At 40.5% G+C, this 14,720-nt stretch overlaps 1 protein-coding gene across 1 annotated transcript in view; it reads left to right on the forward strand.

The window, feature by feature from the left end:
* The window catches only part of Traf3ip2 (TRAF3 interacting protein 2), a 48,184-nt gene that overhangs the window by 24,905 nt on the left and 8,559 nt on the right, over window positions 1-14,720 (forward strand). The window contains exons 4-7 of the mRNA XM_008852399.3: window positions 3,683-3,861; window positions 5,852-5,940; window positions 8,836-8,904; window positions 9,983-10,099. Coding sequence (XP_008850621.1) covers window positions 3,683-3,861; window positions 5,852-5,940; window positions 8,836-8,904; window positions 9,983-10,099 — 454 coding nt within the window. The remainder of the gene's footprint in view (window positions 1-3,682; window positions 3,862-5,851; window positions 5,941-8,835; window positions 8,905-9,982; window positions 10,100-14,720) is intronic.

The raw sequence follows: 14,720 nt of genomic DNA on the forward strand, positions 1-14,720 counted from the left end.
CCCTCTTTTGACCTCCGTGGGCACTTCATGATACAGGTACACCTACATACATGCAGGCAATGCACTCATACACATACATTTAAAATAATATTTTTTAAAATTAAGAAATTATATAGGATCTAACTGTGTAATCCAAACTGACTTCACACTCACTTTGTTACCCTAGCTAGTTTCAAACTTCTGATCCCCCTGATTCAGCTTCCTAAATAGCTGGAATTATATGTGCTTCTGTGCTGAACTTCTCACTTGCTCTTTTATTACAACTCCCACCAAAACCAACCAGGGTCTCATAAGAACTACATCAGTTCCTTCCAAGGGTAGCACCCTGAATGACCTAATCACTTCCTGTAAAGCCCCACCTCAGAAGATCAAGCTCCCAATAAATCAACCCTTGGGGGGCACATACCATCTGCTAGTCATTTTTATCCTTATTGCTTTTTAAAAAACTCTTCTTCAAGTTTACCTCTTTTCTGGATTTATGGTTCTAAAATATATAGGGCTCATGTAAATGGAATTTGCAAATTTAGAACAAAATTGAAAAGAAAGTATAAAATGTTTGCTCCGGGCTGCATTACAGGGGCTACAGGGAGACCCTGTCTCAGAAAGGAAGGAAGGAAGGAAGGAAGGAAGGAAGGAAGGAAGGAAGGAAGGAAGGAAAAAGTAAAGAAAAGGAAAAAGAAAGGATTTATGAAAACAGCATAGCTTCCTCCCTCTGTCACAATTATCATCATCAACACACAGAGATAAATAAACTCACCATCACCTTATTGTTACTAATTTCAAGTTGACACTTATCAAGGTTCTTATTTTCTCTAACTAAACCCTGGTCCCTACCATACCTTAGACCTACACGTTGTCTTAGGCCCACTCCTATAGCTTTCTGTATCACCTCACCTTACATCCTTGTGCAGAGATAACCCGAATATCAGCAGGGATTTGATCTCCACCCTTGACTTCCACCAGGTCTCCCAACACCACATCTTTTATGGCTTTCCTCTTACTGGAAGATTTACAAGCCAGATTCTTTACTTTTCTAAAATAGCGATACATGATACATGGAGTCTATATAATAAAATGAAGTAAAATGTGATTTTATAGTAAGGTATTTAAATTTTCAAGAAAACAAGCAACATTTAAGCATCTTTATCAAATAAGTTTGTTGCTGAACAGAGGAAGCAATCATAATTTTTAAAGTAAGTTTTGTGTTGTTTTTGAGAGGTCTTACTCATATAGGCTGGCCTCAGACTCCTTATGCTTCAGTCTCCCGTGCTAGGGTTACAGATTTGAGGAACCATACCCAACCCTAAAATAAACTTTAATTTAAAATGTTAGATTTATAGAAGAGCTCGACTATAGTACATAGTAAATAGTTTCATAGCATCAATTTAAGCCCATTGTAGTATTCTTTATTTGATGAAGAAAAGTGAGTTCAGGTAAAAAAGCTAATTCTCCTACCATTAATCTAAAAGAGAATCTTAATACTGAAAGTTTACTCCATCATTAATCTCTGTGATACTATTTATATATGGAAGTTTTTGAACATTATCAAGGCTTTAATATTTCTTTATCAAACCAGTAATCACTTTTTGTAATAGTAAAGCAACTTTGGGTATAAAAAGATTTAATACAAATAATAAGGAAATGAATCTCCATTAGCCGCAGTCTATTTTAGAAGACTTATTTGCCTGTTATTTATGAAAATATAAAATGAAATATCTTTCTTAAATTTCTCATTTTTAAAATATGGTTGAGATTTTGTGTTTTTAAAAATTTAAAACCCTGTTACATAAGACTTTAAGAATTTTTAAATTACTTTTGGGTAAAATCATAAAAATACAGCAATAATCTATTAAAAATTGTGCATTGGTTTATAATCACAGCATCAAAATTTTTATAATATGAAACTATTTAAAATATAGAACAAGTGACAAAATCTAGGTCACACTACCTTGATTTAGAAAAAGATAGCATAGTGCCATATTTCCCCTCTAATTTTTCTTAAAGAAATAAAACATTATAGGTATAGCTTTAATTTTCCTACCAGTTAGAAGTCAGTTCCTGAAAAAAGGCACAATTCTAGGCATTTTAATTTTTTATATTTCTTTATTTGTGTATGTGTACACTTGTACCTGCGGATGTATGTGGGCACTTTGACCCACATGTGTAGTTCAGAGGGCAACTTGTGGAGGTTGGTCTTGTTCTTTACCATGTGGGTTCCAGAGGTCCAACTCTGGTGATCAGGCTTGACAGCAAAGTGCCTTTACCTACTGAGCCAGCTTACCAGCCCATTTGTAGCTATTTTAGATAGAGGAGATTTAAGATAGAGAATTAAGTTCTTATAGAATTGGAGATTTGAGGAAGAATCCTGAGGTTAGAGGGTGAGCCATAGACTGGAACCACTAAGAGGCTGTCTCCTCAGGCACAGCCTGAGAATCAGCAAACTGACCCACTGCACCTGATGCAGGCAGGGGGTCCATTCTGTACCTGCTAGAGCTGTACTGGCAAAAGTGGGATACCCACACCTTGTCCTTGGCACTTGGAGAGTAAGTCCAGGGACACTGTGATGCTTCTATAGAAAACTATATTCTTGACAGAAGTGAGATCTGCATTTCCTTTTGCTTTCCAAAGCTCACGTGAGTGCATTGGCTCCCCAGCAGAATGCTCACAGGAATACTGGCAGACAAAATATTAATAAAGATGCTATGTCATAAGTCAAATTTTCATTTATAAAGTAACAGCAGTGTAGGAATGATTTTTATAATATGGACATAATCTGGACTAACAACTTTTATCTAACCTTACAACCAAAACGTTACTGTTTATAATGTAAACAAGCCCCCAAGCCATGTGTCTTTCTTGTGATCCAAGCATATGACCTTAATCCCTTAGGACCTCTGCTTGTCTTCCAACCAAGATAGTGAATGAATGGATGGACGCATGCTTTATTTACATATCAAGCAAGGAAAGCAGCATTTTTCTTATTGCAAATTGAATACGTGTGATATTCTAGGCCTAAGGATCAAAGATTCTCTGATAAGGGTGGTTCCTGACATCTATTTCCCCATTTCATGCTGGAGATGATCAAGTCTGGCTCAAGAGCACAGTTCTGAGAAACCTCTAAAGGAATGGATGTTCCTCATTTCAGGTCAGCTCTTGGCTTTATGAATGCTGAGTCAGGCTGTTTGTTTTTTAAGCATCACCATAATGTGGCTTAGAAACACAACAGAAATAATTTTAAACCTACATGCTTTTCTTTAAAAAAAAAAAAAAACTTTTGAAACAAAATGTTATCTATCATGAGCTAAAAGTCATGTCTTTTTAATCTGAATGCCTTTAAAAATCAACCTTCTATGTCACCCATCATACTATTTTGTTTTGGTGTTGACCTTGTCTGCCCTGCACATGGGACTTATTTTCCCAATTAGACAGTCCTTGAATAGAGAAATCAAATCCTGCTTTCTTCTTCTGACCCCTAGCACAGGTCCTCACATCTGGCAGCCAGCTGACTTGTTTATGGAAGGAAACTTCATGGAACTCCCCCTCTTCCTTCTGTCTCAGATAAGAAATGGAGGCAGAGGGGAAAGATCATGCTCTGGCATGGGGCCACAGTTCTTAAAGTTATTCTATATCCCCAAACTTTTTAAGAAGAATAAATATTTACTCTAAATTTCTTCCCTTCCAGGGATCAGCTTTATCACCCACCACCTAATGGAGCTGGAGCTCCTGAGGAATCCTTGGAACATCCTGCAGAGCTGAGACCACAGGATCCCCAGGCTCCATCCCCAGCTGCTGTGCCTAGACCCCTTACCAACCCTCCAGCACGAGGAACTCTTAAAACAAGCAATTTGCCAGAGGAATTACGTAAGTTGTTTGTAATGCAGTTTTCTCTTTGACAGGTCTTGTGCTTTGAGGGTTTGGCTTGGTCACTCATCCATAATTTCAGATATTTCTTATATATATTGAGGAATGAAATTTATTTGGCTTTTTGCTTTAAAAGTATTCAACAATTTCTGAATGATTTTGGTGATTCTGATCCCACAAGCAAGGTTCCCAAATTGCTTGCTACTGGCTTTTCCTTAACATATATAACAAATAACCCCAACATTTCTTTCCTCTTCTAAGTGATGCTCTTCAGTGGATGTGTCCCTGGATGTTTATATGATGCTGGAGAGAAACCTAGAGTCTCACCATAAATTAGCAGCAGCCATCAAGAACGAGGCCATTTCCTGTAGGAATGAGCAATCTTGTTTGGAAAAAAACTATCTCACATTCTCCATACTGCTTCACAACCAAATGCAAACTAAGCCTTTTATTTAAAGAAATATTCCACTCAGTGTCAGGTGATGATTCGTTTTCCACATTTTGCTGCCAGGTTCAGAAATGTTGAAATATAGCCAAAATGTTCTCAGAGTAAGGTCAGTCAGGATAGTTAGTTCCAGAAATCTTAAGAAAACAGTCACTACTTGTGAAATTATTATCTGCTGCGCTTGCTAAAGAAACTCTGGTAATTCTAAAGCACTCCTTCAAGATCTGGGACACTCAGGAACAAACATGAAGCCTTCTGCTTTGCTAACTGCTTTTGAGTGATCTGTGTTCTTCAGTCATTTCCAGCTCTGAAAGATTTCCATGACAATGATCCATTGTTGTTATCATTCAAATATTTTGTTTCTGAACATCTTAAAAATCTTACATACTTTAATTTTTAAACATTTCTGAGGGGAATGTTTAAAATGTTCTGAGGGGAAGTCTTACATGGCATATAGTCCCAATGTTATATCTATTTGATCATAATCTAGAGAGTCCTACAATTCATTTTACAGGAACCAGGCGAATAGTACACATGGAGAAGACAATGAATAGACATCAGTATGTCTGGCTGCTTAACTGGGTTACTGTAACCACTCTATATTATATACTTCCATTTGGTAGGTTTGTTTCAATGTTTAGGGGTCTAAGCATAGATGAATACATACAGATTCATAGTCTCTTTAGCCCCTTTCTTCTCTGCCCCATGGTTTCTTGAGATTTAACTAGTTCATTCCAGATTAAAGGCCAACATGTAGAGATTATTCATCTCTCATATTAAAATGCTAGCTAGGTAATTTCCCCAATACTCTAGTATGCAAAAACCATGGCTCTAGCTGGGAAAGTGTGTCAGAACAGTATTGTCTGTGGCTCTCTCCTGGCTTAGGGAGACTGAGGGAGCCTGTGATGTTGGACTACCCTGAGGCAGTGTCTCTCCTCTAAGCTGCTAAAGTTTCACTAACATTTCTGACCTGTGTATTAGTCTGCTCCAACTTCCTGACCTTTCTCCAAAAATGAGTCCATGGGAGAGACAAAAAGGGGAAAGAAAACACTTTCTTATTCGCCCCCTACTTGTTCTTGTCAAGCAAGAGTTCAGGGCATCAGAGCACATCATGAGATCAAAAGCAGGCTCTGCTGGGTGGGCCCTTTAGCAAGTTTTAGCTTCTTGGCCTGCTGTGAGAGTATTTTCCTTGGGCACAGGGCCAAGTATCTCTAAGAAATCAGGCAGTGGCTTGAGCTTAAGGACAGGCAGGCTGTGGGTGGTATATTTTTTAATTTCTTATGTGGTGTTTCAGAAGACCTCTGAGGTTTGTCTCAGCCTGCCAGTGCTGTCCTCTGTCCCTTTGACTTCTGTTCGCTCTGGGTGGTATGCACTCTCTTGAACAGGTCCTAGTCCTTGTCCCAAAGGACAGCAATCCACACAACCCTGCAGGCTTAAGCTCTTAGACCACCCTCCAACACAAAAGACGATACATACTATTTAGAAGTGCTTTGTAGAACAAAATAATTTGATTAAATTTTAACAAATGTGAAAATTTTCTCTTAGGTAAAGTCTTTATTACTTATTCTATGGACACAGCCATGGAGGTGGTGAAATTCGTGAACTTTTTGTTGGTGAATGGCTTCCAAACTGCAGTAAGTATTTTGTCCAAAGAGAAAACTTAATAGTTGAACTGAATAGAACAATGATGGCTGGAAAGGCTTGTCTTGTTGCACTTTGTTCCTTTGGCCTTTTTCACCAGCTATGTGCACGAAGGCTGTGCTTCCTGTGGTGCAGGAGGCCACATACTCACCAAGGACCCCTGCTTACTAAGTCAGGTCCTTTTGTTCTGTACTGGGTTATGAGGTTTGAAGTAGATCTTTGGGTGCCTGAAAAGCCCTGTCTCCAAATACAGTCACATTCTGAGGTAATGGGAGTTAAAATTTCAATATGTGAAGTTTTTTTGAGAAAGAGCCTCACTTTGTAGCCCACACTAACCTTATATTACTCCTATCAGCTTCCCTAGAGGTGAGATTACAAGAGTCACCTACCACCCTTAGCTAACATTTGCATTTTGTGGGGCACAATTTAGCTCCTAATGGCAGTGATGTGGAAAATCTGTCATGACAGGTTCTATGGACTTTGGTAGAAATCTAGAGGCAAGCACCATGCCTCCTAGAATGTCTGCCTCAGTATCAGGGAATTTGGGTGCTGGGTTAGTAATAACCATTTATGGTATGTTAACTTCATGTCTAGCATTATGATATATATGCCTTTTCTCTGTTAACTCATTTAATCCTCACAACCACAGGTAGCAGGTTTATTAATGAAGATGAGATTTGGTGAGTTTCAGCAACATTTCCAAAGTCATGCAGATGGGAAGCAGCAGAGCCAGGAGTAGAACCCGACCTGCCCATCCTTCTCATCTATAGTGGAAATGAGCCATTGATATAGTCCCTGAGAGAATTTACAAAGGCTTTCTCTACATTACCGGTGCAGTCTTTATCAGCACACACCTTATTATCTTGGCTTTTTAGAGACATTTTTAATTGCAGCTCAGATTGGCCTCAAACTCATTCTTCCTGCCTCAGCCTCCTGAGTACTGGAAGAAAAGGTGTATGCTACCATGCTGGACATAAGCACACAGTTTTTTTTTTCAATATATATTTTTATTGAATTTTTGTGCATGTCATACAATATATTTTAATCATATTTAGTCTCTCTCCTTTATCTGCACTCCCTTAGCACACATTTTAAAACAAAACCATGTAACCCAAAAGGAAAGCCATTCCATTTTTTATGTTTTATCAGTAAAGGAACATATTCCAAGCTTGTAGTGTATACCCTATGTGTGTGGCAGTTAAGTGAAAACAAAGCATGTCTATTTCTATAGGGAGCCTAGAAGCAGGTTAAGGCAGTCATAAACAAGAAACTAAATAAATGAAAAGGTGTTATACTGTGTTAATTATTTGCCACTCATGGCCACAATGGGCAAGAGTTAGGTGATATGAAGAGGAAGTTAGTGGGACTTATAGAACAGAGGGGCTTGTGCTATACTTTTAGGGTACAAGGGAAACAATTTAAGGAGTGAAATAAACAGATCGTGGAAGAAAAGAGGTAAGGCTGGACTGTAGATAGTACAGGAAGCTTGGCAGGTAGCTAGGACTTGACTGGGACAGTCCTAAACAGCAGAGTGACATTAGGATGATTAATATGGGAGCAACATGGCTATTCAAGTAACTCCTCCCCAAAGACCTTCTCCTTGAGTCACCTACTGAATTATATATCCTCTTCCTCTCAGAAGTGTCTTACACACACACACACACACACACACACACACACACACACACACACCACTGCTGTTACCTTATGAAAGGCCTTCATACTTGGTCTACTATAAAATACAAAATAAATTATTTGATTTTTCTTTACTTTTAATACTCCTTCTAACACTTGAAGACTGGTAACTACTATCAGTTTTACCAAAGCCTGAGAGGTCTCCTTCTTTCATCATAAACTCCTCCTTACTATCTCATCTTAACTGTTTTTGTATTGCTTCTGGATTTCTTCTAATTTTCATACAATCCTTTTGAAACACAATTAATTTTATGTTGCTGTGATATAATACCATAACCAAGGCAACTTTTAGAAGGAAGAGTTTATTTAGGCTTATAGTTCCAGAGGAGTAAGAGTCCATCATTGTGGGAAACATTGCAGCAGAGGTGACCAGAGCAAAAAATTAAGTGCTTACATCTCAAGCCTGGGCAGGAACTACAGAGGGCAAACTGAAAGTGGGACTAGATGAGGCTATGAACTCTCAAAGCCTACCCCCAGTGAAATGCTTCCTCCAGCAACACCTCCCCAAACAGCATTGCCAACTGCGAACCATATAACAAGTGTTCAAATAGCTAAGCCCATGAGGGATATTCTCATTTCAAACTATAAACTGAAACAGGACCTAATACTGTGATAATGACCTAATGCAAGTCAAACACCATAGTTATGTCTCAGTAATTGCATGCCATATATTCATTAAAGTTTCAATTTTTCAAGCTGGGCATGGTGGCACACACTTTTAATCCCAGCACTCATGAGGCAGAGGCAGGTGGATCTCTGTGAGTTTGAGGCTAGCCTGGTCTACATATCAAGTTCCAAGCTACTAGCTGGGCCTACAGGGAGACCCTGTTTCAAAAAGACCAAAAAAAAAGTTTCAAATTTTCAAATTATATATAAATATATATACATATATATGTATATGCATACACAAACTAAATTGGGTTGTTTCAGATTTTCAAACATACAATTATTATATAGCAATAGACACATTTTGATATGTACCACTATATCCTAATTATGGATATTATATAAATACCTATGAATGTTGAAATATTCATATTTCATGAAAATTGTGTTTTATTGCTTAGACTGATGTGTTCTTCCTTACCCAAAGCACCAGTACGTTTTAGGGCTGTAAGTATATGTAGCTTCTTTTGTTTTCTTGGCCTCTGCACCCAGAAAAAGCTTCTCATTAAGACCCTCTTTTCTTGTAGATTGACATATTTGAGGATAGAATCCGAGGTATTGATATCATTAAATGGATGGAGCGTTACCTTAGAGATGTAAGTATATTCTAAAATTCTGGGAATGTTTGCTGGGGAGAAAGATAATTAACTTATGGAATTATTTTAGGGAAGGAGCACTAGCATATTCTCCCAAGTCTGAGGCTGAGGAAGTCTGGACAAAGCTTCTCTTGTTGGAAGCTGTGCAAATACTTGGAAAGGATGGATGGGGTCACCCTCCTGGACATGCACAGGCAGGAAATAACGGTCAAACCAGACACAGGTGGTTGATAACAATCAGAGCAAACAATTTCTAGACCAGAATAAGAAAGGAGGAAATGAAAGCAGAGAGTGGGGAGGGAACAGCAGAATCCAATTGAATTTGAGGCCTCCCCAAGTGTTTTGTAGGACAAGGCTGAGGAGGTTTCCGGGCAGCCTTGCAGGCTTGCCACATGCGCCCCCCCCGCAGGCATCCACTTGTAGCCCTGTGATTTGTTTTCCACCAACAGAATCTATACCAGCCACTGGGATACTCTGTGCTTTAACAAGATAGAAATTGATTGCTGCCAGTGTGTCCACATCCAGGTCTTCTTTGGGCATGACCTGGTGGAGGACAAAAGTCTCAGCAGGCTAGGGTTTTTCTGCCTTTTCTTTTTGTCTGCGGCTTGATGTTTGCTTTGTGTTGAAGGGTCTGTTCCTACTGACTGTGCTAATACACACAGGAAAAGCAGGGCAGTGGAGGAGCATGGTAACTGACAGCTCACATCCTGCTGCAGGGAGAGTGGGGCTTTTCATCTGTGGGGTGGCAGTGCCTTTCTGCCTCCATGCAGATTCAGTGATTTGGGCTTTCATTAGACATTTATTAAAGATGGTCATGGAAGGCAGGAGAATTCCTCTCAGAACCATTTGCTCTGCATGTTTAAGGGATGCTGGGCAAGGAGGCGATGGGGAGGGGTTAAGATGACAGCATGCTTGAGTGGGGGCTGGCGTCTTTTACTTTCATGGACAAGGAGCTTGGACCTACACCCACCAGTGGGGTCAGGGACTGTGTAAGTCCTGCTTGCCAGTTTCCAGCCAGTCTTTACCAAGTAGACCACACTTCCCGATTCCATAAACATGCTTTTCTCCTCATTGACAGAAGACAGTGATGATAATCGTAGCAATCAGCCCCAAATACAAACAGGATGTGGAAGGCGCTGAGTCGCAGCTGGACGAGGATGAGCATGGCTTACATACTAAGTACATTCATCGAATGGTGAGTGGTGAGGGGACCACAGCACCTGGCTATTCCTCTGGGACAGGTACTCTCTCCAGGGAGGCTGCTTCTTTGCTGAAGGTGGCAGGATCCTGGGGAAAGGCTCTCAGCGCCGCCCCCCCCATGTCAGGAGAAGGTGTTGTGGTCATAGCTCTGTTTGTTTTAAGACCCATGGAGAATGGTCCTGTCAGTAACAAGGGGAGTTACTCCATGTCTGGAAAGCAGAGCTCTTCTGGCCTGGCTGTTTAACAACAAATGTGAAGTCCTAGGAGGGCGGAAGACTGGGCTGTGAGGTGAGTGGGTTACTACAACTGTCACATTCTGTCCCTTGCCTCTTCAGAGAAGTGGAGGGGGGGGATGGGAAGGACACATGTTGCATCAGAGAGGCTTGGTCACATTTGCTTCCTAAGTACAGGCTGTGTGACTACTTAAATCTGCCCCACAAGCCTATTCATAAAATGGATCACTAAGATGTACAATGCTGTGAAGATAAATGAAGCAATGTTTGAAGTATCTGGAATAGATCAGATACTTAACCATAGGAATTGTTATCAGCTTATGATAGGTGGAAGCATCCCACTGCCACACCTGCACTAGGAGGCCTGGTCAAATAGAAACCGTGGAGAAATTTAGAAGGCATAAAACTTGCTTAGCATCTGAAAGAAAATGTCACCAAGCTTTAGAATTGGCTGTTTTATGACCTAGCAATCCCCTTGTTCTTTGTGATTTTAGGGACACTGTGGAAACATTTGTTTCACTAGGAAGCCAGACTAGACCTGACTTTCAAACTATCCTGTGGAGTCCCAAATGGGTGCCCATATGTCCTGAAGGTGGGACTAATACTGGGCCTCTCAAACTAAAGCTGGATTCTCTGGCTTATTTGTTTACCAAGGATCTTGAGACTTAAGAAAGAATGAGGAACTAAAACTCCTAAACTCCACTTCAGTGCTTATTCTGCACGAGGATGAAGCCATCTGGAATGGGCATAATGATCACTGACTAAGGCAGGCAGACAAGGCAGGAGCAGAAGTGGCCCAGATGCAAGAAGTGAGCAGCACAATGTAGGAAGCAGCCAGGCAGTCTCAGGGTACCTTGATTTTCGGGGAAGCAAAGGTAAATCCCATCAGTTCTATGGGTTAAGAACATAGGAAAAGGGCAGGGTGAGTGTATAAGTGGTGTCTTCCTCATCTGGATCTTTTAAAAAATATATTTATGATTTTTATTTATATGTATGAGTATATTACCTGCATGGATATCAGTGTACCCATATCATGCAATGCCTGCAGAGATCAGAAGAGAGCACCAGATCCCCTGGAACTGGAGTTAGGGATGGTTGTTAGCCACCATAGGGATTCTGGGGTTTGAACCCAGGTCCTTTGCAAGAGTAGCCAGTGCTCTTAATCACTGAACCATCTCTCCAGCCTCAGTCACCTGGGTCTTTAAGATCTCTTTCACCTCTTCCATCAGATGTACACCATTTGTTTAAGTTCACAACCACACCAAAGCAAAGGCTGAGGCAAGATGATTAGATTAAAAAGCCATTCCAAATGCCAGGCATGGTGGCTTGTGCATTTAATCCCCGTCCTTGGGAGGCAGAGGGAGGTGGATTGCTGCGAGGCCACCCTGGTTCACATCGTGACTTCCAGGTGGGCTGTGACTATAGAGACCCTGTCAAAAAACAAAGAAAACAAACAAAAAGTCAGACCAAGAGTCAGGAGCTAAGTCTATGGTTAGGGCTCAGAAAAAGTACTATTTCTGAAACTAAACTGACCTAAAAAGGTCATGTCTGGCTCTCGGTGCTGCTATCCCTTAGCTGCTATATCATGTCTACACATTCCCAGAACACCTGACATCCTGTGACATCTCTAAGAACTTGCCAGTCCAAGGAGCCAGCAGCTGGTGCATAGGAAGGGTTCCGGGTCCCTGCCAGCTCCTGGGCAAACCTGCCGAGCTGTACTGGTGTGTGGCAAGGTCAGGGAGTAATATACAGCTTAACTTTACAGCTTGACTGACTGAGCCAGCTGTAACCATGTGGTCTCCCAATCTGGTTTCTTGGCCCTAATGCCTTGGGCCCTTCCTCATCACAGGAGGGACTGAATACATATGTCAGATACAAAAGCATCTCCCTGCCCACCAGGCTGACTTTCTGGACCCCTCCAATCACCAATAAGCAATTACATCACAGATCAAACTACTTCATGGAAAGCCAGTATCTGGATGTATAAGTGCCAGTCCCTCAACAGACCTTAGTGGACAAACCAAACAGTACACAGTGTCCTCAAAATCGGAAATGAAACCTAGTTCTGTGTTTAATGTACAGGCCCCATGCCTTTCCTTGCAGGTGCTTACTCTGTGTTGGCATGGTTGGTACTTTAGCTGCACAGTAAATCATTGTAAAGTATACTTTGTTGTCGTCTGTGTTTGGAAGGGAGGTAGGTCTATGAAAAGTTCTTGTAGCAGTCCTTCTTGAGTCTATAAGAATGGGTATTTTTCAAACAGGCACGAAATTTTGTATATCTTTTCATTGATTGGTGGACATATGGGCTCATCTCCTCCTTTGGCTATTGACATTAATGCTGCTCTGGGCATTGGTATACAAATATGTCTGAGTCTCTGATAAAATTTTTGAATCACTCTTAACATTAAAATTTAAAATGTTGGGTAAAAAAAGAATAGGCTTTTTTGGACAGGGGCGCTCATTTCCACAGTCACTTTCTTCTCATCTGTTTTGTTCTCCTGCATGAAGAAGACTTCGCAGTTAAAAATCAACTGGAGGGCCGGGCGTGGTGGCGCATGCCTGTAGTCCCAGCACTTGGGAGGCAGAGGCAGGCGGATCTCTGTGAGTTCAAGGCCAGCCTGGTCTACATAGTGAGTTCCAGGACAGCCAGGGCTACAGGGAGACCCTGCTTCAAACAAACAAACTAACAAACAAACCAGCTGCAATGAGAAAAAAAAAAAAATCAACTGGAGGATGAAACAGTTCAGAACACATAATTTCTCACTCTCCTTGTCCTCAGATGACTGAAAGCTTTGTGTTGGTCTTGGGATTTGGAAGACTTTAACTCCTCTGATATTGAAAATTCTGATTTTGATAGAGTTCTTGGTAGCTATATCCTCTTGGGTGACCACAGTGTGAGACCTGATTAATGCAGTTTGGGGCTCAGACCTGACTGACTGGGTTCTTCATGGCTGACCTCCCAGCATCCTCTGCCCCCTTTGCCAAGCCTATGTGCTCCAGCTGCAGTGGGTTGCTAGGTAGTTCCAATCACACTAACACACACTTCCATACCTCCATACTCATGCTTTGTCCCCTGCTGAGAAAGTCTTTCCCCTCTTTCTGATTTCCCCTACCTGACCAGAATCTTTTCTTCATTCCCAATGAGCCTTTGTAACCATCCTTCAAAATCCCTGATGCAGAACAGACTGCCCATATTGGGAGCTTCCACAACAATTGTTCATACTCTTTACACTGTCCTTTCTGCCTACTTATCAGACTGCTGCCTGTAGGCAGATAGGAATTGTTTCAATGGTGTTCTGCTAAAAACACCAATGGTGCTAAAAAAGAAATCCTAAGCTTCAGTACTTACATATTCCCATGTTATAAATACTCTCATACTGGGCAATTTAAAGCTATTAATATAAAGTTACTGACCACAAAATTGGGAAAACATGCACATAGGTGTTCTCATGAACTAAAGTGAACCAGCCTCTGCACACTCCAGCATATGTCCTAATCCTTAAAACCCAAAGTCTAAAGCCAGGCATGGTGGTGCATACCTGAATCTCTGCACTTATGAGGCTGAGGCAAGAGGACTACCATGAGTTCAAGGCCAACCTAGTGAGTTCCAGGATAGCCTGGGTTATATGTAAGACCCTGACTCAAAAAACCAACCAACCAACCAATTCAGAGTTCAGGCCAGATTTTCACTTTTTTTTTTTTTTTTTAACACTTGTTTTGCGTATGCGTCTATGTGCATGTAGGCACACAAGTGCCACTGAACACATGTAGAGGTCAAAGGACAACTTGTAGGAGTTGGTTCTCTTCATCCGCTGTATAGGTTCCAGGGATTGAACTCGGGCTCACCAGCCCCCATTATGTGATTTTAAAATAAAAAAATTAATAACCACATAATTAGAAGAAGCATTTCATTACAGCATTGACATATTCAATAACCATTTCCAGAGCTAAGATGCATCTCTTTCAAAATTAGCTGTAAACTTTTAGGTTTACAGTTGAATTAATACAGTTATACAATATTGTACTCAGTATAAACCCTATAAGACATTAAATTAAATGAGGTTTTAACCTTTAAAAAAGATCTCCATTTCATTATTAAAATACAAGTTCATACAGAAAAATTCATTTTTAATGCAATTGACACTAAGATGTTGGCACATGCGTTTCTAATCTCTATACATCTGATTATTACCAGTCACAGTTGGTTACTTTCTGAGCTCCTTGGCATCTCTACAGATATAAAGTCATGAGGTAGATTTCAGTGGTAATGTTTATCACATCTACTAATTATTGTTTTTTAATCATTTTTTTTTAATTTTTTTTTCATACAGAAGAATTCATTCCAAAGCAATTGACATTGAGACATTTTCACATGCATTTCTA

Source organism: Nannospalax galili, unplaced genomic scaffold (assembly GCF_000622305.1).
Source record: "Nannospalax galili isolate Female #2095 unplaced genomic scaffold, S.galili_v1.0 scaffold646, whole genome shotgun sequence".
In the NCBI taxonomy this organism is placed as follows: domain Eukaryota; kingdom Metazoa; phylum Chordata; class Mammalia; order Rodentia; family Spalacidae; genus Nannospalax; species Nannospalax galili.